Source organism: Cherax quadricarinatus, chromosome 21, assembly GCF_038502225.1.
Source record: "Cherax quadricarinatus isolate ZL_2023a chromosome 21, ASM3850222v1, whole genome shotgun sequence".
Taxonomy (NCBI): Eukaryota; Metazoa; Arthropoda; class Malacostraca; order Decapoda; family Parastacidae; genus Cherax; species Cherax quadricarinatus.
Genome location: NC_091312.1, coordinates 7,207,381 through 7,232,592, shown reverse-complemented (window position 1 = coordinate 7,232,592; position 25,212 = coordinate 7,207,381). Strand labels below are relative to the sequence as shown.

At 40.7% G+C, this 25,212-nt stretch overlaps 1 protein-coding gene across 1 annotated transcript in view; it reads right to left on the bottom strand.

Annotated features, from left to right (window-relative positions):
- Positions 1–1,730: 1,730 nt before the first annotated feature.
- The window catches only part of LOC128689074 (protein amalgam), a 104,067-nt gene continuing 80,585 nt past the window's right edge, over positions 1,731–25,212 (bottom strand). Inside the window, exons 6-8 of the mRNA XM_053777156.2 lie at positions 20,076–20,233; positions 18,710–18,839; positions 1,731–7,539 (exon numbers count right to left, since the gene is read on the bottom strand). Of these exons, the coding sequence (XP_053633131.1) occupies positions 7,340–7,539; positions 18,710–18,839; positions 20,076–20,233 (488 nt within the window). The 3' untranslated portion in view covers positions 1,731–7,339. The remainder of the gene's footprint in view (positions 7,540–18,709; positions 18,840–20,075; positions 20,234–25,212) is intronic.

Genomic DNA, 25,212 nt, shown 5'->3' with positions numbered 1-25,212 from the left:
AATGAAAGGGGGTAAAGCAGCCGGAACTGATGGGATCATGACAGAAATGTTAAAAGTCGGGGGGAAGGGATATAGTGTTGGGGTGGTTGGTATATTTGTTTACTAAATGTATGAAAGAGGGGAAGGTGCCTAGGGATTGGCAGAGAGGGTAAGGAGGACAAAAGTTATTTCATATTTTATATATATACAGTACTCTGATAATTATACTTACGTATACCTGTACCTAAATAAACTTACACACTGTGCTGGCATGCAGGTACACATTAAAATCAGTAAGAGTGTCTTATGTCTCGAGACGCCATATTAGTAATGATAATTACAGTCTCATTAGCTGTCATGTATTACGTTAATATACACATTTTCATTAATCTATCTATGATATTTTTTCAAAATTATATAATAAACGCTATACAGTGGAACCTTGGGTTACGAATTTAATCCGTTCCATGGACTTGTTCGTATCCTGATTTGTTCGTATGCTGGGTCAATTTTCCTCATTTAAATTAATTGAAATGCAAATAATTTGTTCCAGCTGAATTCCTGCTCTCAGGAGGCATGACAACTCTGTGGCTTATTTATCTGTCACAATTCATCTAATATGACATAAGAATATAAATAACATAGAAACCTGATATACACTCTAGAATGAATAAAATATGCCATTACACGGACGGCAGAGAGAGGAGGATTATGGTCGGGAGTGGTCACACATTCTCGCTATGAAAACGTCAAGAGGTGTTTTAAGAGAAAACGGAGTTTGTGAGGCTAACTGAATTAATCTGGTGTACATACGACATTTACATACCTTAGAGAAAAAATAGAGCAGCATATCCTGTCAGGAGTTCACACTTTTCTTAAGAACTGCTATGTACAATTTTTATGTTATCTCACTACACTACGTATCTCCTGTGAGCTATTTCTCCATCAACCATGTCAACAGCAGCTTTCCCATCTTTTCATTGACAGAGGTCCACTGCTTAGAAATTACTGTAATGCCCTTTGCTGGCACTATAGCCTTTATAGATTCCTCCTGCTTTAGTTTTGTACATATAGTACAAGTATGTAAAAAAAATGTACATCGTCATTTTTTTTGTTTTACATTTGAAAATGTGTAAAAAACATAGATCTACTTTTGGAGCACTACGTATTTGAACTACTACTACTGCTGCTGCTGCCGCTGCCGCCACCTTTTTATTTTTATTAACACATTGTCCGATTCCCACCAGGGCAGGGTGGCCCGAAAAAGAAAAAACTTTCATAATCATTCACTCCATCACTCTTTTGCCATTTCAGTAGTCCTTATTCATCATGCCTAGCGGTAAGAAATATCTGACTCCCCAGCAAATCTGGGACTCTTCTCTTCCCAAGTGATGCTCTAACACATGAAAGTGTCGGTGAAGATAGTTTTATGGTTTTGAGGAGTTTGTGACCAAAAGCATTGCCCAGGATACCAGAAAAATGAAGGAGAACGAAGAATGAGAGAGAGAATGAAGGAGAAAGATAATTAGGAGGATGGAGGGGAAGCAAGCATCCGACCCCATTGTTTTGATACAATATGTCATTTTGACAGCTGCTGGAGAGAGACACGCACTCACACACAACACAAGATTGAAGATAATAGCAGTTATATGAAAGTGTCCAGTGACTATGTGTATGTATATTATAGAACAATAGTAATAAACATGCCGTGGGGGTTCGAAAGGAGATGTGATGGCTGAAGATAAACACACTTGTGGATGGTAACACTATATTGTCAGATTGTGGTAAGGGAAGGGGTCCGGCCTGCCTGCTTGCCTGTTGTATGTCTAAGCGTGGAGTGAGGGCGAGGTAGCACGTCCCACTAACCATGCTGCATCCCGTGACGTCATACAGTCACTAGGCCTAGGGATCTTCTATATAAACACATGGATGGTACTATGATACTCAGCTAGGCTATACAACACATGTAAGGGGATCAGCAACTATGCTGACAGCTCGGTCATGTTATGTATGTCGTCTCGACATTACTATGCCATAGGCTGAACAGGCAGGTGGTTCTGGGCTGATTCTATACAATAACAAAGACATATGTAACTTAGAACTAATGGATGGTATCATAATGGATGTTAACATCGTGAGTTTTAACATAATGGGTGTTAATGTAATGAGTTTTAACGTAATGCATTACAAATTATAAGAACAAGTCATGGTAAAATATAGGATGGAATTGATCGATCGATCTGTATTCATGCACTCTACGGATTCTGAGGAAGAATAAATATATATTTACAAAGTGCAAATAATTAACAGCAAAATCTGGTGCACGCAGATCAGTATTGCTAAATTCTCAGAATTCGGAGGGAACGTGAACACAAAAATTTCTGACAAACTGATCAGCTAATAAAACACACAGTTGATAATTTCATTCATCTCGGACATCTAATTATACAGGCTGTTTACATTTAAACCCAATTCTGCGAGGGTAAGGTTTACGTACGCAGAATGGTTATCGTCTTTGGGCGGATCGAATTCTTCTGCTATGGCTAACACATGCCTTGACTGAGGACAGTCTGAACGAGTATCTACAAAAGATACAGCTACATTCACTAGTGACTGTGGAATTACTAACTCTTCTGCTAGTACTCAACTCGACTGTTCGATACAGTAATTCTTGGCTCATTACAAAGTCACTAATGGGTGCTGGTGGCTTCACAGTCAGAATAAGATCTTCCTGGAGCAGGAATCGAATCACACCAGAACACAAGGGATCGGTTCTTTCTTACTGGAGGAATGAACAAACTCGGTGGAGTGGATGACTCTTCCCGGTTGAAAAAAATAACGCTATAACACGCAATATGAGCAAGGGAGAACGAATCTACTATCTCTCACTGCAAGCACAGGGGAAAAGAAATGAACACGGTCAACAATATTGATATTCACTCTGAGTCGCACACAGTGACACGAGGTATCAACTAGAAAGAAACTTCACTTACAATCGTTGACAACGTGTGAAAGTTACTCGAGAAACAACTTTTTACATTGCACGAATTACTGTCAACGAGGATGGCATCACCATCTGGAACACAAGGGACAACAACAACACTCAAGTGAGTACACTAGCCACAGAAACGTCTTTCTGCAACGGCTTGTGGCATCAGCAAGAGATGGCATAACTCGTTGCAAGTAAAGTTCTTCTCAAAGCGTCCCCTGGGAAGGAACGAATACTTGAACAAGTCGCCATCACAAGGATAGTAATCTCAGCACCCAGGGTTGTCTGAGGTTCCTCTGAAACCCAAGGTAACTGTACATTATCCTGTGTGCATGATATTATGGCTGGAGTCCAGACAGGAGTGACAGTATTACTAGTGCCTGGCCGCTCGGCTACGTTAATAAGTAATGAACGAATCTATAGGAACTTTATCTGAACTTCACATTTCGCAGCACTTTAACAAATCTCGGATACAAGTTGTGAGAACAAACACATTGCTCAAGGGCTAGGTATTGTCTTTGTCAGTAAGGGAATACTGGTACTGTGGACTGATTCATATTGACTTTGACTGGCATGATACACTAAGTGAACATTCATAGGTGACTGGGCATCTTCTCAGGGAACTTACTCAAGGACATAAAGGCAAGAAAAATAGAGAGAATGACACAATAAGCTTAAATGGGAAGAAATTATTTACTTAAAAAAAAGTAAGTCACACTGTAAGCAAGGAGAACTCACACTCACAAAAGAAAGTACTCAACTGAATAAGCAACACTTTGAAAATCAAGAGAAATGGTACTTTACTCAAATCTAATTTACTCAAATTTACTTTAAATTGAATTAATGGCACAGTGAGTTGTCTTTACTCTCAATGCAATAAGGAAATTCAACAATAATTGATAAATCAATCAAAAATGTTAAAATGGACTCAATAAATCTTGTGCAAAATTAAAAACTGGGAAAACAATTCACTAAAAATAAAATGGCACACAAAGAATAAAATATTATGCACAGAAAAGAGCATATGAAACTGCACTGAAATAAACTGTAACAATATTGCAAATAACAATTGCTAATCAAAAGTACTGCACAATACTACATAAAAATTTCTGAAAGAAAAATTTTAATGGCAACACAATGTTTACACAAGAATTATTGTAAAATGAATCAATGTGCAATAATAAAAAAAAATTACACACACAAGAAAATACAGTTTACAAGAAAAAAAATATTACCAAGGAATGAACTGAGTGAACACTAACACTTAATTGCAGCTTAAGCAACACTTACTGAACAAGCAAAAGAATGATTTACTTTAAAAGAAGAACTTAAAAATTGCACTAAGAGTGAATTTGTTCAATGAAACAAAAAATAATAGATGCAAAACACAGAACAAAAGGTTTGAACACTTAGTGATGCAGAACACAACACATCAATATAAACACAATACTAGAATTTTCTTGCAATGAAACTTGAGGTATGAAAAATTTGAAAAATAATTGTCTGGCTTGAACAAAATAATGGCACTATTGTCTGTGGAAATAAGACAAATTAGACAGGTTAAATGAAAAGAATTAACACAAGAATGTTCAACACACACACAAAAATAAAATAAAATGGCAAATGAATGCAAACAAAACAGCAAGAATACACAAATGCTGGGAGAAAAATATAACGGACAACACTTGAGTTGTGATGCAGAATATAAGGTAATAAATTACTGAATTACTTCACTGCAATACTGTGAACACAAGGTAATTGTGAAATGTAAACACAAGTTTATACTGCTTATATATTGCACACAACAAGGAAAAACACTAACGTACTTACTTCAAGTATATAAAAAGAAGCAACACAACACATAAAATAATGCACAAAAATTAACACTGAATTAAGAAGAGAAAAAAAATATTGCAAACAGTATATAATAAACACTGAGTCTAACGAAGAGTTACTGAATGTCACTAAGAAATCACTGGAAACACAGAAATGTCTCAACACTCGCAAATGTCTCTATGAAAAATATTATCACTAGCGACGTTGGTGAAGAATGAGGTAGATGGTGGAGGATGGTTATGTCGTCTCATGGCTGACTGCGTTCGTTGCTACTCCACACGTGATTGAGGAATTTGCGCTTAAATCGACGCTGGACCCACACAGGCTTTTTACGATGGCGCTACTGACGAAGAATTCTTTTTGATTATAATAATAATACTGACGAAGAAACACTTTGACTCTTGACCCCCTATGTGGTCCTTAAAAATATGGTGCTAGAACCCGTGATAAGGGTACAAAACAGTGGTAGTGAGTGAGGTGGGGGGTTGAGGCAGGGCGGTGGTGAGACACCGCGTGGTGACTGGGCCTATGGGATGAACGGCGTAAGCCACACTGGGGAACACTCGCACTAGGCACAAAGATATTCTAAGCCGGGCTGGCTTAAAAACAAACCCACAAAATATCACAACACCACAGGGATGATAAAGCACTCAGAATGGCTAGAACTTGAAGCACAAAGCAATGAAAAAGACTGTACCCACGTGGCTTGCTAGAGCACTGGGTTAGTTGCTGGCTGGCTTGGCTTAACCCTTCACACAGAATGCCTTGATAACTTCTAACGATGACCACAGCAGGGGTGGAAAGCTGGCTTGGCAGGCAAGGCTGGATGGTGTAAGGCTTGGGCTGACTGGGCTTGTTCTGACTGACTCCCCCACCACAGACTGGCTTAAGTAGCTTGGCTTACTTTGCAAACTTGGGTGAACCCCTCGGGAGTGATGCAAATAAGCAGATAAACACTAATACACAGAGACTGACCAGTGAATAGTGTAAAGGCTGGTAGATGCTTGAGGTAGCTGGCTTGAGGTAGGTCAGCCTACTGGCCACACACTGTCATCCACTGAGGGAATTTATCTCCGTGCATCAGCGCAATTATCAATTTTACGCCCACACCGCTGTCACCAATTCGTCGTGGGGGTTCGAAAGGAGATATGATGGCTAAAGATAAACACACTTGTGGATGGTAACACTATTGTGGAATTTTTTTTAATTTTCCGAAGCTATAGCGCCTAATAGGTGTTTAATGTGTCAATATGAGTCAAAAATGTATTTGACAATAGGACAGAACCAAGAGTTCCCTTTGCACATGCGCGGATGTGTGGGGGTAGAGGTCGACTCGGGGCATGGAAGAGGCGGGAGTGTTTTGAATGTAGTGAGGAGGCTGGGAAATCATGGAACCAGGAAATTGGCATTCACGGCAGCCTAAGGATTAATATAGGCCTCATTTCATAATAGGAAGTGTCGTGACTGTCCCTGGTGGAGAGTGAGGGAACGTGATTGACGGCACTGCTGTAAATGAGATGGTGAATGGAGGAAATAAGGAGTATCAATCACCCACAGTTAAGTAACCCTTCTAGTTATAGCAGACTGATACTGGCCAGTTAGGTATGTTGTAATTGGATAGGTTATGAGTGATCCAGCTACATCAAGTGACCACCAGAGAATATCTGGTAAGTGGTGAGATTATGTACAAGTGTTTTCCTTGATGGATATATCCATGTGTAACCTACCCCCCCCCCTTCATTCAGTTAAACTAATATAATCTATACAGTCCACAATTAATTAGTAGCGCCGTACTTGAGGGTGCTACCCAATTTATACTGGTCTCGGATAGATATGGATAAGATAGTGAGGGTCGAGGGGCCACCTGCAGTGACCAGAGGTGGTTAAGTTTTCTCACATATCTACACGGGTGACTACGGTAAACAATATAGTTGTTGTCTCCCAAGGAGATTACTCGTATGCATGTAATGTTGAGGTATGTACAAGTAATCACCCTAGAAAATTTTCCATATCTGCCCGCTGGTCCTTCCTGAACCGGATGCAATCAGTGAAAAAATTGAATTAATTACTTAATAATTAAGTGACTGATTGAAGGAAGTGGGTATAGGGTACACAAGTTTAATCGATCGTGTGGTGGATGATAATTAGCTAGCACATGTGTGGCTAGGATTTATACAAGAGTAAAGTGCAAGAATTACTCTTATAAGGCGCCTACTTAAGTTGTATAATTGGTGATTAATAATTCTCTAACCATGACTGGATCTGATGGAGTTAATGTGGCTGACAAGTCCGTGAATTTTAGAGTAATGAAAGCATCAGTAAGCAAAAGGAACTTTATAGTAATAATACAGTACTGCACTCATCCTGTATGAAATAATAATGAAGGCTAATGTCACATCCCCCATACAGCACTGTATAACCTTGGTGGGTTTAGTGCTTTGTTTTGAATAATAATCACATCCCCATAGTTACATATAACAAAATAAGAATAGTTGTACATAGTAAATTTATCAATTACTTGCCAATGAATAGGTTTCACAGAGATTTGTCAACACCAGAAGGAAGATACAGATCTGACAGGTGATGCTCTATCCAGCGACGAGGTTTGTGATTACGGCTGTGTACACAGAAGGCAACGACAAAGCTTAATGTGAAAAATGCAAATGTTGCTCCAAGTTGAATGAATAATACACAGTCATCACACTTCTGAGGTGGTCCAAATTTCTTGTTGATATCTGTTTGGAAAAGATGAAGTTATTTACCATTACTAGTGGATGAATGCCAACTAAATTTTTAATATCAGGCAAAGTTATATTACAGCTCTTTTAAAATACAAGTAGATCTGTAATGATTATTTTTCAGACTCCTCCCGGTATCTTTCAGACCTTCCAATAGCGTTGTTAGTTTTAAAAAAAATTCAGAGTGGACAGTTTTACTGGTCTGCATGGCCAACTCCCACCTTTTTCTAAATATCTTCATGACAGATCAATGCTTTAGTGTCCAGTTACATAACCGCTCTAAATTAGCTATTAATGGTAGAGCTTCAATAATACCCTTGAAAGTTTAAGTGTGTCTATATGTAAAAGATTTTGCCACTGATTCCTCTTCAAGGGGGGCTCCTTGGCGTGGTGAAGAGGCTCTTGGTCTGAGGAATTAGACCTGTCGGTCTCCTTCCTCAGACTGAACCTAATTACCCCCCAATCCCCCCTTCCCTTTCCTCCTCCTCCTTCCTTCCTTTTTTGGCCTTCGGGATTTTTCCTACAGGCGCGCTAGTTCCTAGGTAGGGGAAAGGGTACCGGGGTTCATCCCATTCCGTTGAGGTTCTTGGCGTAGTTTGCCATGGAATCTGGATCGCCTGGGGATGTCCCGATCCCTCTCCGGTATCCCGGAGGGTGGCTTTGGGTGTCTTTCGGGCAACGGGTGTATCTCTGGAAGCCACCTTTCAGATTCCGGGGGTGGTGGCCGAAGGAGGTATGCTTTGTGGCGGATATCCGGCTGCCCTCTCTTTTGTCCACCGAGGTAGCTCGGCATATGTGAGGTTGCTATCCCGGATTGCTGGTTTACTGGCATGAAGGGTAGGGTATGGCACGGGTTCCATGCTGCATCTGCGCTACTTGTGGTGCTGAGGCCCTTTTGGGCACGGAGGGAGATTTCTGGCCCTTTCATTCCTCCTAGGAACTATCCCTCCCTGGTCCCCCCTTTTTTTATTCTTTCTTTTATTTTTATTTTCTTTTCTTCTTTCTTTTTTTTTCTTAAAAACAAAAAGAAAGAAGTAACCTAACCATAGAGTCCCCAATCCATGACCCTGCTACCCCCAGGCCCCTTATTGTTACCGCACCCCGTTCTGACCTCGCCTCGTCTTTTGGCCACTCTTCGGACACTCCTAAGACCCCTGTACCTCTTGCTGGTGCTGTTTCATCACCCGCTTCAGGTGCTGGGGTTCCGAATGACTTCTTCGATTTGTCTGACCTCCGCTCTCCTTTGGCTATGCTTCAGGCCTCTCCCTCTACGGTGCGGCAATTTTCGAATCGCCAGCCCGTCCCACGTTGGACTAACTCTGGTCCCACTTCTAAACGCCAACGACAATCTCCTGATGACGTTATTTTGTTACCTTCCCATTCTACCCGGAAAAGACCGACACGTCATGCACTCCTTCTCCACACTCAGTTTCGGACCACACAATGGACTAAATTCTTTACTTTAAGACCGACTTCTACTGCCTATCTTTCCGACCATAGTATTGGCAAAGCGCTCCTATGCCATGTTGGTAGAGATATTTCCTTTCATGCTCTTAAGAGTGGTACGCATATCATCACAGTCCAGATTGCTACCCAAGCTCATGATCTTTCTCTTCTTTCACATATCGATACTATTCCTATCACTATCGAAAAACATCATTCCCTCAATTCTTGTAGTGGTACTGTCATTCTGCCCCATACCATAGTCCAACAGAATTTCCAGACATGTGGCAATGGCATTCTCGAACAGCTGGAACTCCAAGATCTCCCAATTCTCAAGGTAGACACTTATGTTCTTCCTGCCCGCGGGCGGAGACGATACCCTTGCAATGTGGCTTGTTTAACTTTTGACAGCCGTGAACTCCCATCCTCTGTTTATGTAACAGGACATCGGTTACAAGTTTGAAAGTTGATCCCTACACCGCAACAGTGTAGAAATTGCTGGCGATTTGGCCACCCAGCAAAATATTGCAGATCTGTAGCCGAATGCCCAGTCTGTGGTGCCAATGACCATTCTAATACGTCTTGCAGTCGACCTCCCTCTTGCCTTAATTGTCATGAGGCTCACCCTTCATACTCTCGCTGTTGCCAGGTCTACTTGAATGAGCGGGAAATTTGTTGCCTCAAAGAGGCAGAAGGTCTCCCTTATGCTATGGCGGTTTCTCATCTCCGCCTCCAAGCGAGACTACCCCGTGTTTCTTATTCTCGTGTTTCAAAACGTCCCCCTACTTCTGGGGTCCCATCTTCTGCAGCCTCCTCTGTGGTTGCCAGTCCCATAGTCACTCCTGTATCTATTTCTTTTGCTCTCCTGGGCTCAGACGTCCCTACTTCAACACCTCAGTCTGTTCTCACTTCTTCGTGTTCTCCCCTCACAAACCCCGGTATTGACAAGACCTCGTACGACACCTCCTCCCATTCATCCCTCTACTTCTCAGAAGTCCAAAAAATCTCCTTTAACCCCTCCTTCCCTTCATCCACCTCCACACTTTACCTTCCCGGTCTCTGTACCTGGGTCTTCCCCTTTCACTGGCTCGGTTACAAGTGTGGAGGTTCATCCTCCTCCTTGTACTGTGCCTTCCTCTTCTGTCCCCTCCCACACTTCTCCAGTTCCTTCCACCCTTTCACCCCCCCCCACCTTGATACAGCCCATTACAGTTCCGAACTTTACTCAAACTCCTGCTCCATCCATCTCCAATATTGTCTCCCATACGACGTCTCTGAACTCCGAAACACTTGAAGCAATCTCTGAATATATTGCAGAGACCAAACCATCAATGGACACTGATCCACCCTATGTTCCTTCTCTTTCCTCTTCCCGATCCGCACAACTCCTTTCTTCACAGCGCACCGTTCCTTCGCTGCTTGAACGTTTTCCGCTGCCATTGCATGTGGACTTTTCTAACCCCTCTAGTCCGTAAGTACCCTTACCTGCGGATTTCTAGTACATATCTTTATCGTTGCCAATCATGGCCTATTTACAGTGGAATATACGCGGCCTCAGGGGTAATCGGGGTGAGCTTCAGATGTTGCTCTCCCAATTTTTCCCTGTTGGTGTTTGCTTACAAGAACCAAAATTACACTCTGCTGTTATCTCTCCCATCTCAGGCTATAATTTATTGTATTCTTCGGATCCTTTTCCTGATGGGACCTTTAATGAAAATGCCCTTCTTTTACACACTGATATTCCGTACCATCAGCTATTTGTTCGTACGTTGCTGCATTACACAGCAGCCCGCATCCACCTGCATAGGTGGTATACACACTGTTCTTTGTACCTCTCTCCTTCTCGAGCATTATCTATTCCGGATATTGCCTTTCTTGTTTCGTCATTACCGCCACCACTTCTGTTCCTTAGCGATTTTAATGCCCATCATTTTCTCTGGGGGGGTCTCACTGTGATTCCTGTGGTATTCAGCTAGAGGCTTTTCTTGCTTCCCACACCCTCCATGTTATAAATACAGATACTCACACCCATTTTGATCCTCGTACTCATACTCTCTCTTGCATCGATCTCTCAGTTTGCTCTTCCTCCACTGCACTTGACTTCACCTGGTCTGATCTCCCGGATTTACATGACAGCGATCATTTTCCAATCATTTTTACTTCCCCTTCATATTCACCACCTCTTCGTAACCCACGCTGGCAATTTGATCAGGCAAATTGGGACCTTTACTCACAACTAACTGTAGTGAGGTTCCTTCTTCGTCCTCCATTGATGAGCTTTTACACCGCTTCTCGTCCTCAGTTTTAACCGCAGTTCTCATTCTATACCCCAAACCTCGGGCAGGCATTCTCAGAAATGCATGCCTTGGTGGTCTCCTGCTTGTGCTCATGCAGTATGTTTGAAACATGCTGCATGGGGCAGGTACCGGTTTAATAGAACCACTGAGAGACTTCTTGATTTTAAGCAGAAGCGTGCGATCGCTCGCCGTGTCATCCATGACGCTAAACGCACTTGCTGGCGAGATTATGTCTCCACCATCACCTCTGCTTGCTCTATGAGTGCAGTCTGGAAAAAAGTATGGAAACTGAGTGGTAAATATTCTCCTGACCTGGCTCCTGTTCTGCGGGTTGCTGGTGTTGATATAGCAAACCCTCTAGATGTTGCCATTGAAACTGGCAATCATCTGGTTCGTATTTCTCTGGGGCTCCATCTCTGCCCCTCGTTTCTTTCCTCAAAGTCTGCCAGAGAGTTAGCACCCTTGGACTTTTCTTCTCTCAGAGAAGAACAGTATAATGTGCCTTTTACACTTCAGGAACTGGAGGCAACACACTCAGCTTTCCGATCATCGACAGCTGGGCCCAACAACATTCATATTTGTATGTTACAACATTTACATCAGTCAGCCCTTGCAGTCCTCTTATGCCTTTTCAATCTTATTTGGTCACAAGGAGTTCTTCCACAGCTGTGGAAATCTGCCATTGTTCTCCCTTTTCGCAAACCGGGTACTACGGACATGAAGCCTCCCACTATCGTCCCATAGCTCTTACCAGTGCAGTTTGCAAAGTGATGGAACATCTGGTAAATAGACATTTAATGTGGTACACCTACCATCCAACTTACGACCTGCTTGACATACGTCCACTCAACTTACGACCGCGCATCTGGCAGCTGGGCTAGGCCGGCTGATGCACATCACTGTACAATATTTGACAATACTCGCGGCGGCAATGAGTCATGCAGGCAGCATCAGTTTGAGTTACCCTGCCCTATCAGCAGCATCATACTGTATTAACTGTACTAACTGGACAGTAAATTTCACCATGGCCCCTAAGATGAAGTCTGAATCTTGCACTGGAGATTGTGGCAAGAAAGGCTCTTACTCTCGAACTCTCTATTTTTCACTGTTGCACATAAACCTGTCTGTATCTGTCTGCCTGTATATCTGTGTATCTCTGTGTGTCTGTCTGTCTACCTGTGTATCTGTCTTTCTGTCTACCTGTGTGTCTCTGTCTACCTGTGTGTGTCTTTCTGTCTACCGGTGTGTCTGTCTCTGTCTACCTGTGTGTGTCTTTCTGTCTACCGGTGTGTCTGTCTCTGTCTACCTGTGTGTGTCTTTCTGTCTACCTGTGTGTCTTTCTGCCTGCTTGTCTGTCTCAGAACCACTCATTAAGAGTGTAATTGGTCTTGAAGACGCCATATTAATAATGATAATAACAATAATAATCATTGAGGTGCATTAAATGTGTATAAAAACGTTGATATAGACATTTTGCTTAATCCATCCATGATTTCTTTTTCAAAATTATATAATAAACATGCTACATAACATATAAACATATAAATTAACAAATATGAGATGTTTTTCTGGTCGGCTTGGCAGAGTGAACAGGAACCATTCGTGTCCGGGCTGGTAACAACAACAACAACAACAACGTTTGTTTACATAACTCGCCAACATTCTACATTCTCATTCGTTTATTCATTTAATCTTGTTTACTCACCTCTCACTCTACATTAAGACTACAGATATTTTAAGGTAAGTAATGAGTGGACACATTATATTATAGTTTAATAATAATATTATTATTAATATTAGTACATGTGTATTATTGTAATAATAATAATAATAATTATTATTACAGTGGACCCCCGCATAACGATGGCATCACATAGCGATTTTTCCGCATACCGATTACTTTTATCGCAAAATTTTTGCCGCGCATACCGATTAAAAACCCGCTTACCGATTTTCGTCCGAGACGCGTCCAATGTGCCCTCAGCCAGCCTCACATGTGCCGGCCGTCCCATTGTTTACCAGCCAGCCTCCGCGGTAACATCCAAGCATACACTCGGAATATTTCGTATTATTACAGTGTTTTCGGTGCTGTTTCTGGAAAATAAGTGACCATGGGCCCCAAGAAAGCTTCTAGTGCCAACCCTGTGGTAAAAAGGGTGAGAATTAGTATGGAAATTAAGAAAGATTTTGAAGGGTTTGGGGCTAACCCTGAGAAGCCTATGCCAGTTGTGGAATCCATTGTGCCTACTTCAAAGATTAAGGAAATGTGTGCACAGTGGGTTGAACTGCAAACCTTTATAGATGAAAATCACCCTGACACAGCTGTTGCAAGCCGTGCTGGTGACTATTTCAATGACAATGTTGTGGCCCATTTTAGACAAATCGTAAAGGAACGGGAGGTACAGAGCTCTATGGACAGATTTGTTGTGCGACAGAGGTCCAGTGACTCTCAAGCTGGTCCTAGTGGCATTAAAAGAAGAAGGGAAGTAACCCCGGAAAAGGACTTGCTACCTCAAGTTGTAATGGAAGGGGATTCCCCTTCTAAACAGTAAGAAGATAATGCTCTCCCCTCCTCCCATCCCATCAATCATCACCAGATCTTCAATAAAAGTAAGTGTCATTTAATTGTGCATGCCTTTTTCAGTTTGTGTGTATTAAAATTAACATTTCATGTGGTAAAAAAAAATTTTTTTCATACTTTTGGGCGTCTTGCACGGATTAATTTGATTTCCATTATTTCTTATGGGGAAAATTCATTCGCATAACGATTATTTCGCATAACGATGAGCCCTCTTGCACGGATTAAAATCGTTAACCGGGGGTCCACTGTATTATTATTAATTTAGGGCACTGGAGCACAGATCAACTGTATAGCACTTTGTCTGGATTTTTTGGGTTATCCTAGGTAATTTATACTATGTATGATAACTTCACTTACGTGTACTTGTGTGTGAGAGAGAGACAGAGAGAGAGAGAGAGAGAGAGAGAGCCACATTCAGTCAGCCAACCATCCACCTGGCCACCTACTCACCCGGCCACCCAGCCAGCTACGTATTACACATGTTCCAGAGTTGTTTCTCTTTACTTAGGGTATAGGTTATACTACATTCTGGCAGGATGACACTACCAGTGGTATTCTCCCATTCACTGTGTCGACAATACATAAAGATAACAGTAACATATGATACTGTATGCGATGTAAAATTTACAATACAGTTCACTACCATGTATACATTATATACAGTACATAAATAATTAAAATATAACAACAGAAGTAAATTATGGTAAAAAGAATGAAATAATGATTGTACATTACATTACAGTACTATGTAGGTAGTTTATATAGGAAAAGTTTGACATTATGCCCTACCCAGTATGTTGGCAATTTTCAAAGATTCGACTTACGTCCATTTTGACTTACGACCGGTTGGTCGGAACCAAGCTTGGTCGTAAGTCGGATGGTAGGTGTATTTAGAGACACACAACAGTCTCTCCACTCGTCAATATGGCTTTTGTAAGGGCTGTTCTACCATGGACCCCTTACTATTTTTGGATATGTATGTTTGTTATTGCCATATTTTTTGACCTTGAGAAGGCATATGACACAACTTGGAGGTATAATATTTTGGCCCAAGCCCACTCCTTAGGCCTCCGAGGCAATCTACCATCTTTCCTTAAGAACTTTTTAACTGACAGACATTTCCGTGTTCGAGTCAATAATGTGCTCTCCCCTGACTTTGTCCAAGCTGAAGGTGTCCCTCAGGGATGTGTTCTGAGCACAACATTTTTTCTCCTTGCTATAAATGATTTGGTCTTTGTTCTTCAATCCAATATTTGGTCATCATTCTATGTAGATGACTTCACTATTGCTTGTGCAGGTGCTGTCACCTCATTACAGTTTCTCTCCAGCATGCGGTCGACTGTGTTTCCAATTGGGCCACCATGCATGGGTTTAAATTTTCCAGTACCAAAACTCGCCAAATTACTTTCACTAGACGCTCTGTCATCTCCAATCATCCTTTGTACCTCTATGGCTCCCGTATCCCTGAATGTGATACAGTCAGGTTTCTAGGCCTTCTCTTTGACCATAGGTTATCCTGGAAATCTCTCATTACCTCTCTAAAGGCAACTTGTCACAGCTGGCTGAACCTTCTTAAAACCCTTGCTCATCTTTCACGGGGAGCTGATCATCAAACTCTCCTTCGCCTACATTCAGCCCTCATTTTATCAAAACTCGATCATGGTGACCAGATCTATTCAGTGGCCTCTCCTGCTACTCTCTCTAGCCTTAACCCCATCCATCACCAAGGATTACATTTATGCCTTGGTGCTTTTCGCTCTTCCCCTGTTGAGAGCCTCTATGCAGAAGCGAATGTTCCATCCTTGTCTGATCGCCGTGATGCCCATTGCCTTCGCTACTATGTGCGCTCTCACGATCTCCGCAATCCTTCCATTTATAGAATGGTCACTGATATTAGTAGACATTCTTTATTTGTTCGCTGCCCCTGTTTGCTCCGTCCCTTCTCTCTTCACCTACATTCGCTCTTGTCTTCCCTTCAGTTACTGCCTTTATATGTTCAGATAGCATCTCACTTTTTCTTACCTCCCTGGGAAGTTCCAGCTGTTCGGGTCTGTTCTTTCTCACTCCCTTGCTCGAAAGCCCAACTGCCTACGGTGGCTTCCCGCTCTCTTTTTCTTGACCACTTCCACTCTCATTCTCATGCCATCACCGTGTACACAGATGGCTCAAAATCTTCTGACGGCGTCAGATTCACAGCAGTGATTCCAGACAGCGTCGTACGAGGGCATTTACTATCTTCGGCTAGCATTTTTACTGCTGAATTGTCTGCCATTCTTGCAGCACTTATTCATATCACATCTATGCCTGTGTCATCATTTGTGGTTGTCTCAGACTCCCTTAGTGCTCCACAGGCTATACAGAAATTTGATACACCTCACCCTCTAGTTCTCCATATCCAACTTTGGCTACGCCATATCTCTACCAAGCATAAAGATGTTGTTTTTTGTTGGATCCCTGGTCATGTTGACGTACAGGGCAATGAACAGGCAGACACTGCTGCACGGTCAGCAGTACATGACCTACCAATTTCATATAGAGGTGTTCCATTTCCGGACTATTTTGCTGTAATAGCTACTCACCTTCACACCCGTTGGCAACAACGTTGGTCTGCTCTGCTCAATAACAAACTTTGTTCTATTAAACCGAGTAGAGGTTACTGGCCGTCTTCTTGTCACCAGTGTCGAGGTTGGGAGACTACTCTCTCCCACCTTCGCATTGGCCATACTCGTCTTACTCATGGATATCTCATGGAGAGGCGCCCTGCTCCTCTCTGAGAATTGTCAGGTTCCCTTATCGGTCAGCCACATTCTGTTAGACTGCCCACTTTATCAACGAGCATGCAGAATTTACCTCCGTTGTCGTCTTCACTTCACTGCTCTCTCTTTACCTTCCCTTCTCGCTGATGGACCCACCTTTCATCCGGACTCTCTCATTGACTTTTTGACAACAACTGACTTACTTTACAAACTCTGATGATACCTTCAGCCCTTTCTACCTCAATCTCTTGCTACCCTCTACCCCTGCCCCACTGTTTTCTGTAACCTACTATTCATCCCTCCCCCCCTTCTGCTGCCCGATACCCTCGCTTCCTTCCCTACCCTGCAGCGCTGTATAGCCCTTGTGGCTTAGCGGTTCTTTTTGATTATAATAATAATTGCCACTGATTGTGCTGGCATAAACATTCAGCAAATATCCACCTACATAAAGAGTACAGTGACTAATTTCAGTTAGGCTATATCACATGGCTTCAAGTTCCCAGTATCCAAAAGAATCATATTAAATCATTGCTCTGTCATTCCATTTTGGACTACCCCTGTATGATTTTCCCTATTTTAGCTATTAGAACTTCAGTTTCTTGGCTTCCGTTTCATGTCATGAAAAATTACAGGCATGAGCCCTGAAAGTTTTATGTTATAGCATACTGAATCTTACAATTTTGTGACATTTTAGCTGGTGGAGGGGACAGGCAATAGGCAAGTTCTTTTTATTTTGTTTATTTACATGGAATTCCCTCTATCTAAACTAACATGGAGATTAAAGTGTATTGATCTACTTCAACAACTTATTTTTCCAAACTTAATATTCTCCATCAAGAACTGTGTCTGTGCCTTTTGTTCATCCCCATCCAAAATCTTGTATGTAGTTAATGACCATTACTAAACTGTCAAGATACTCAGTGTCTACATTATCTTTTTTGCTTTAACCCTTAAACTCTCCAAACGTAGATCTACGTTTGCACGCGTAACGCTCCAAACGTAGATCGTTTTATTTTTCATTCCTTCAAATTTAGCACAATAGGCTTGAGTTGCCTAGACATGAAAAAATGGGTATGTGCACTCAGTGTGCGCAGTATTAAAAAAATTGGGGAGCATTTAGGACCTTGTGGGAGCATCAGTTCAATTGAGCACCAGCTAGATGCCATGTCGCATTAACACTCCCATTTTAAGAGGAAAGTAAAAATAGGTTAGATAAATACTTAGGTACAGTTATTATACATAGTGTAAATTACTTAGGATAACCCAAAAATTCCAGGCAAAGATAGATAGACAGGCAGAAAAGACATGTTTGTGTGTACGAGTGATAACGAATACAGAGAGGGTTGGCTGGAGCAGTGGGCATTTATCAAATATCACTAGGCTGTCAACAGTATAGGGATGCCTTTCATAACACCATGCTTCAAGGTATACGCCAGGGTATCTAAAACATTGCTGGGACCTATAAATACTTTGTATATATTTCTAGACAATAGTAAATAGCCCAAGGCAGGTGTAAATGTTCACCTGTCAATGTGATTGTGACTATTTGAGCACTATTTTAGTACCTAATATTAGTGTCAGAACAAAGGCAGGCTATGAAATCACAAGAACTATTATAAATTGTAATTATCAGAACATAAAAAATATATAAATTAAAATAAAAACAAGGAAAAAAGGTATATCAGCAGCACTTCTGCAAGCTGCAGGAGTCAATGCAGCCTTCCGGTGAGCATCCAGAGCCAACTTCGCGGTCTTATATCTCGGTAAGTACTGACCCTAAATTTTTTTTTTATCCTATAACATGTAGAAAAATGTGCTCTTCATTTTAAAAGAAAAAAAAAATATTTTTCAAAATATTCGGAGTCCCACGTGAGTGAATGTAGGTCTACATTTGGACAGTTTAAGAGTTAATCATCTTTGTATGACCTCTACAAGTTTAGCATTCCCTATGAATGTAAAAATAATTTGAACAACATGTACATCATACTAAGTGAATGTAGACTATTGGTATGAAAGAAGTCTTCAGTTTTGATCTTAATATAACAACTTTTAGCCAGATATTTGAAAATTCAATGGTATTAAAAACTCACCCTTGAATACTGCAATGGAAACAAAGGCTGGTGTAGCATTAGATGGAACACAGGTGTAATTCCCAGCATCTGTATAATTAATGTTTCGAACTTGTAGCTCACTTGATCTCGTCTCTTCTTCTATCTTCACCTAAGGGATAATTTTTTTTATAATACATATAGGAGGGGTTGTTGAGGTGGTTTTGACATTTTGAGAGGATAGAGAAAAAAATAAGGTGCCTAGGACAGCATAAATCTGAGGTGGAGGGAAGGGGCAGAGGTCATCCTAGGAATGGTTGGAGAGAGGGGGGTACAGATTTTGAGTGATAGGAACTTGGACAACAAACAGGCTTGTATGAATATGTTAGAGAGAAATGAGCAAGTGATTTTTATGATTTGACATGCCTGAACTATCTTGATTACATGAGTAATATTTTATACCCAAAAACAAAAAATTGGTCAATGCCATATGCAGCACTGAAGTAACATTACTATAAAGTTTATTCCAATTAAAACTGAAGAACCTACAGTAGTGGCTCATAGCTAAAATTAGTGGTGCTGCTGCTTCAGAAAATTTTTAGCCATTGTTTTAACCCTTAAACGGTCCAAACGTATATATATGTTCTCTCGCGTAGCACCCCAAACGTATATATACGTTCCATTTGACATTCATTCAACATTGGCACGATAGGCCTGAGTCACCTAGACATGAGAGAATGGGTGTGTGCACTCAGTGTGCGCCATATGAAAAAAATTGGGGAGTGCCTGGGTACCACATGCTCTTTTTCTTTTCCTCAGAATATTCAGGGCGCTGTGCAGGTGAACGTATATATACATTTGTACCGTTTAAGGGTTAACATTGTGTAAATTAAAAGAACTGAAATGAATGAGATGATTATCATGCTGGAGGCATGATAATCATCTCATTCTACACTTTATCACATTCAAGAATATGGTACTTGGTTTATAAGCACATCACGCGTTGCTGAGTCAAAAAGAAACACTACCTTACACTTGCACAACAGGGTCGGCACTGCATCAGTGACAGTGCTCTACCTAGCATGCAACATCTTATCTCGGACATGTGCGCATGTGCACAACAGCCAAACAGTCGCTGGAACTGTGAAGCACAATTCCAAACAAGAAATTTTGTAATTTTTTCATGTACTAGGGGATGGCTACTGACAATAAGCTTAAGGATCATATAATGTACAAGTATAAAGCAAGAATTAAAGAAAAAAAAAGACTCATTATATTGAATGTTATCGATAGTATTGAGTGAAAATAGGGTGTGCTGCAGCTCTGCAGTGCCTATACATGACCCGCCACTGCCTACAGACTACTTTTTATGAAATGTAAACTAAGAAATAAGTAGAACACTACTTACTGAAATACTACTTCTAGAGTAGTCAATAACTTGACTGTTATGGTACCACAAGATATAATCTGGTATATCACTGACTTGGAGAACCATACATAGCAAGTACAGTGTCCCTCCTGCAGCCACAGACACATCAGAGGACCCAAAGATAACGGAGTATGCATCTGAAATCAGTGCAAGATCTTTAGCACCAGCATTTATACAACAATATGTACCATCATCCTCCCCCCCCCCAGAGGTTCCTTGATGCCAGTGAGGGGTTATAATGCAAGGAATTGGGCCTAGCCTTCCTTGGCTTGAACTTGATTGCCTCCAAGGTTAATATTTTGTGAAGGGATTCAGGGAAACTGGTTAGCTGGACTTGAGTCCTGGAGGTAGGAAGTACAATGCCTACTCTTTAATGGAGGGGTTTGGGATATTAGCTGTTTGGAGTGACATTTAAATTGGCATATCTGAGTGCCTCTGCAAACACAGTGATTGTGTGAATGATGGTGAAAGTTTTTTTTTTTTTTTTTTTTTTTTGGGGGGGGGGGGTCACCCTGCCTCAGTGGGAGATGGCCAAAGTTAAAAAAAAAAAATTAATTCTTCCCCCAAATATAAAAACCATCATGTAGTGTACCATAACTTCAGAGAAGTAAATCAATATTTTCCTTACAGACTTAATTTACACATGGGTTTATTTTTTTGTTAGGCTTCAAGTCTATCAAATTAGGTGGTGGAACAGCTATATATTCATATTCATATAGCTTATTTGGATATGATACATAATTGTAAAAGGAATTATAGTAGTTGGGTGTGCATGCCAAAAGCCCCTTGTATGCAGAGCATTATGGGCAGGCTTAAAATTAACTTAAAATTAGCAAGCAGTGATGGGTTCAGTGGTAAAAATTACCATAAACAATTTACGATATGAAGTACAATTGAGTATCTGAAACGATGAAATTTGAACATTTTGATTTTGAAGCATTATAGTTTTACAATACACAAATAACCCGCACATAAAAGAGAGAAGCTTACGACGACGTTTCGGTCCGACTTGGACCATTGACAAAGTCACACTGTCAATGGTCCAAGTCGGACCGAAACGTCGTCGTAAGCTTCTCTCTTTTATGTGCGGGTTATTTGTGTATCGTTCCAGTCACGGTATTGTGCCTTTTTTGTTATTTATTAGTTTTACAAATTTGTCGCATTACAATGTATAACAAACAAGATGATCAATTTACTGTATGTTGTCCTGAAATTTTAAGATTTAAATAATTGGGAGATTTATTGGTAATGGTAAATATTGAGTGTTGATTATTTAGTCCTGGGCGAGTAAGTGGTTTTTTAGAAGAGTCTTAAATTGGTTTTCAGGCCTGGTTACTTTAGTATGTTCTGGTAATGAATTCCAAATTTTGGGGCTCTTGATGTTCATAGAGTTTTTACACAGTGTGATACGGACACGAGGTACATCAAAAAGAGATCTGTGTCTTGTGTTATGGTCGTGTGTCTTGTTAAGGTTGGTAAGGAGAAGTTTGAGTGGAGGGTTTATGTTAGCATGTATTGTTCTATGTATGTAGTAGGCACATGAATGAGTGTTGATGTTCTTTATGGTGAGCAAATTTCGACTTTTGAATAGAGGTGGAGTATGCTGTCTTGAGTGGGAATTTGTTATCATTCTGATTGCAGCCTTTTGCTGGGTTATTAGAGGCCTTAGGTGATTTGATGTTGTTGATCCCCATGCACAAATTCCATATGTGAGATAAGGGTAAACGAGTGAATGATACAGTGCAAAGAGAGCTGATTGTGGAACATAGTACCATATCTTTGATAGTATGCCTATTGTCTTAGAGATTTTCTTGGAAATTTGTTGTATATGTGTCTGGAATTTGAGGCTACTATCTAGGTGGATTCCTAGGAGTTTTCCCTCTGCGAGTCTTGTGATGGGTGATCCATTTAGTGTTATGTTAAGTGGAACATTTGCAGCCCTGGTTCTAAACTGAATGAAATAGGTTTTGTCAGTATTTAGGGTAAGTTTATTAGTCATCATCCAGGTAGATATTTTCTGCAATTCAGCATTGACAGTGTTGGCGAGTATGACTGGGTTTGGGTGGGAGAAGCCATATGTAGTGTCATCTGCAAATAATATCATTTGGTAGGTCATTGATGTAGATGAGAAAGAGGAGCAGTCCAAGGACACTTCCCTGTGGGACTCCTACTGTGATTGGTTGTGTGGAAGAGTTTGCACCATTTGCGTACACGTATTGGCTTCTGTTATGACTTTAGGTAGTTGAGGGTGTGGCCTCTTATTCCATAGTGTGTTAATTTAGTGTGCAGCAGTTCATGGTCGACTGTATCAAAAGCTTTATGTAAGTCAATGAAAACTCCCAGCGGGGCTTCTTTCTTCTCGAGAGTGGTATACATTAGTTCTAGCATGTGTATAATAGTATCATTTGTGCTTTTATTATTCCTGAATTCAAACTGACAGGGGTTTAGTAGTATGTTGTTTGAGATGAGGTAGGAATAGATCCGTCTATGAATTAATTTTTTCAAAGATTTTAGAGAGTACTAGTGGTAAGTTAGAAATTGGTCTATAGTTATTCAAGTTGGCTTGATCACCCCCTTTGCGGATTGGGGTAACCCTAGCTATTTTGAGAACTGCTGGGAAGGTGGAGGATTCAATGGATTTGTTAAAGAGTGTTGCAATAATTTGTGACAGTACTTGTGAAGCTTTTTTGTACATAAAAGTAGGCAAGTTGTTTATGTCTCCTGCCTTGTTTTTAAGAGTGTTGATGATGAACGATGAACTTGAATGTATAAATTCTACTTGCACTAGGGATGAATATGGTGAATATACATTTGCTAAATTTAAATCTAAAGATTTATAGAGTACCTCACTCCAATATTTACTCATTTAGTAAAAAATTAAGAAACATGATAACTGATGCAGAGATGAATAAACACCACATGATTCTTACAGGGGACTTCAACATAAACCTCATCCATGACCATGACCCTCAAGTAGCTGAATTCACAAACACTATGAGCAGCTGCTTGCCTCTGCCAGCAATAACAAAACTTACTAGAACCTCCGATACAAATGCCTCATTACTAGACCATATCTGGACAAACATAATATCCCCATTAAAATCAGGCATAATCACAGATAACACCACTGACCACTATCACACCTTTCTCATAACCAACTTAAGTAAATTACCTCAGGACACAACTAAGATCACCTTCTGACTGCATCACGAGTCATTTGTCAATAACTTTATTTGAGCATTAAGTAACGTTGACTGCCAAAACGAGCTAGCAGTTAAAACTGATATTGAGGAATGTGTTAATATTTTCTTACAAAAACCCAAAACCTCTATAAAATGCATTGCCTGATAAAAACTAAGCAGATCACAACTAAGAGACTAAAGAGCCCATGGCTTTCAAACAGCATCCTCAAATCTATTGATAAAAAACACCTATATGAAAAACAGTACAGAATGGGTCTAATAACAAAGGATATGGGTAAACATTACTCGACAATACTAACCAATCTAATAAGGTAAAAAAAACTGTATTACGAAAACAGATTTCATGACATGAAAGGTGATGTGAAAAAGACCTGGAAAACCTTATTGGAAATCCTAGGATCAAAAAAAGTCACAAAACATAATGATTAGCTTAACGAAACCAGACGAACTTCTCCAGTCAACCGATACTGCCAACAAACTTAATGTCTTTTTCTCAACCATAGGATCAAGGCTAGCAAGCAAAATTCCAAACTCGAGCATTCAACCAAAAGACTACCTCACTGGCAACTACCCAAATACTCTATTTTTAGCCCAACAAATCCTCCTGAAATCTAGCTCATCATCAAAACATTGAAGAACATGACAGGTGACCTAAATAACTTACCACCACTCATATATAAAAAAGCTTCTCATGTATTGTCACCAATTATTGCAACTCTGTTTAACAAATCCATTGAATGTTCCACCTTCCCATCCATACTCACTCAAGACAGCAAGGGTCACCCCCAATCCTCAAAGGAGGTGATCCAACTGAGTTGAACAACTATAGGCCTTTATCAAACTTGCCCCTACTGTCTAAAATCTTCAAAAATTAATTCACCAACAAGTCTACTCCTACTTAGTATCCTACAACATACTCAACCCCTGTCAATTTGGATTCAGACCAAAAAAAGTACTAATGATGCAATTATATACATGCTTGAGCTAATACATTCAGCACTCGAAAAAAAAGAAAACAAATTTCCCCTGAGACTTTTCATGGACTAATGAAAAGCTTTTTATTCAGTTGACCATGACCTATTGCACCAAAAACTTGAGCAGTACAGGGTCAGAGGACTCTCTCTTGATTACCTAAAATCTTATCTTAGCAATAAAACCCAGTAAGTATACACAATGGAGCTAACTCCACTACACAACCAGTTCTTGTTGGAGTACCACAGGGTAGTGTCCGTGGCCCACTTCTCTTTCTCATTTACATCAATGACCTCTCAAATACATCCAAACTCCTTAAATCCATTTTATTTGCAGCTGACACTACTTATGTCTTCTCTCACTCAAACCCAACCACACTAACAGACACTGTAAATGCCGAACTACTAAAAATATCAACTTGGATGATCACTCTCAAAGATATGGTACTATGTACCCCGATCAGCTCTTCCTGCACTATACCACTCACTCATCTACCCTTGCCTCACCTATGGTATTTGTGCATGGGACTCAACCACAGTAAATCACCTTAAACCTTTAATAACCCAACAAAAAACTGCAGTGCAATTGATTACAAACTCCTGTAACAGACAGCATACCCCTCTGCTCTTCAAGAGTCTTAACTTAATATGCAAAGCATCCACACTTATTATTGTGCCTACTACATGCACAGAACACTACACTCAAATATAAACACTCCTCTCAAACTCCTACTTGATAACTACAACAGAACACACAACCATAATACTAGACACAAAAAACTCTTTGGTATCCCTCGTGTCCATCTCTCCCTGTGCAAAAATGCTATGCACGTAAAGGGCCCAAAGATCTGGAATTCATTACCAGAACACACTAGGATCCCTGCGTGCAAATCAATTTAACCCTTTGAGGGTCGACAGGCCCTCTCCGAAACTCGTTCTCAG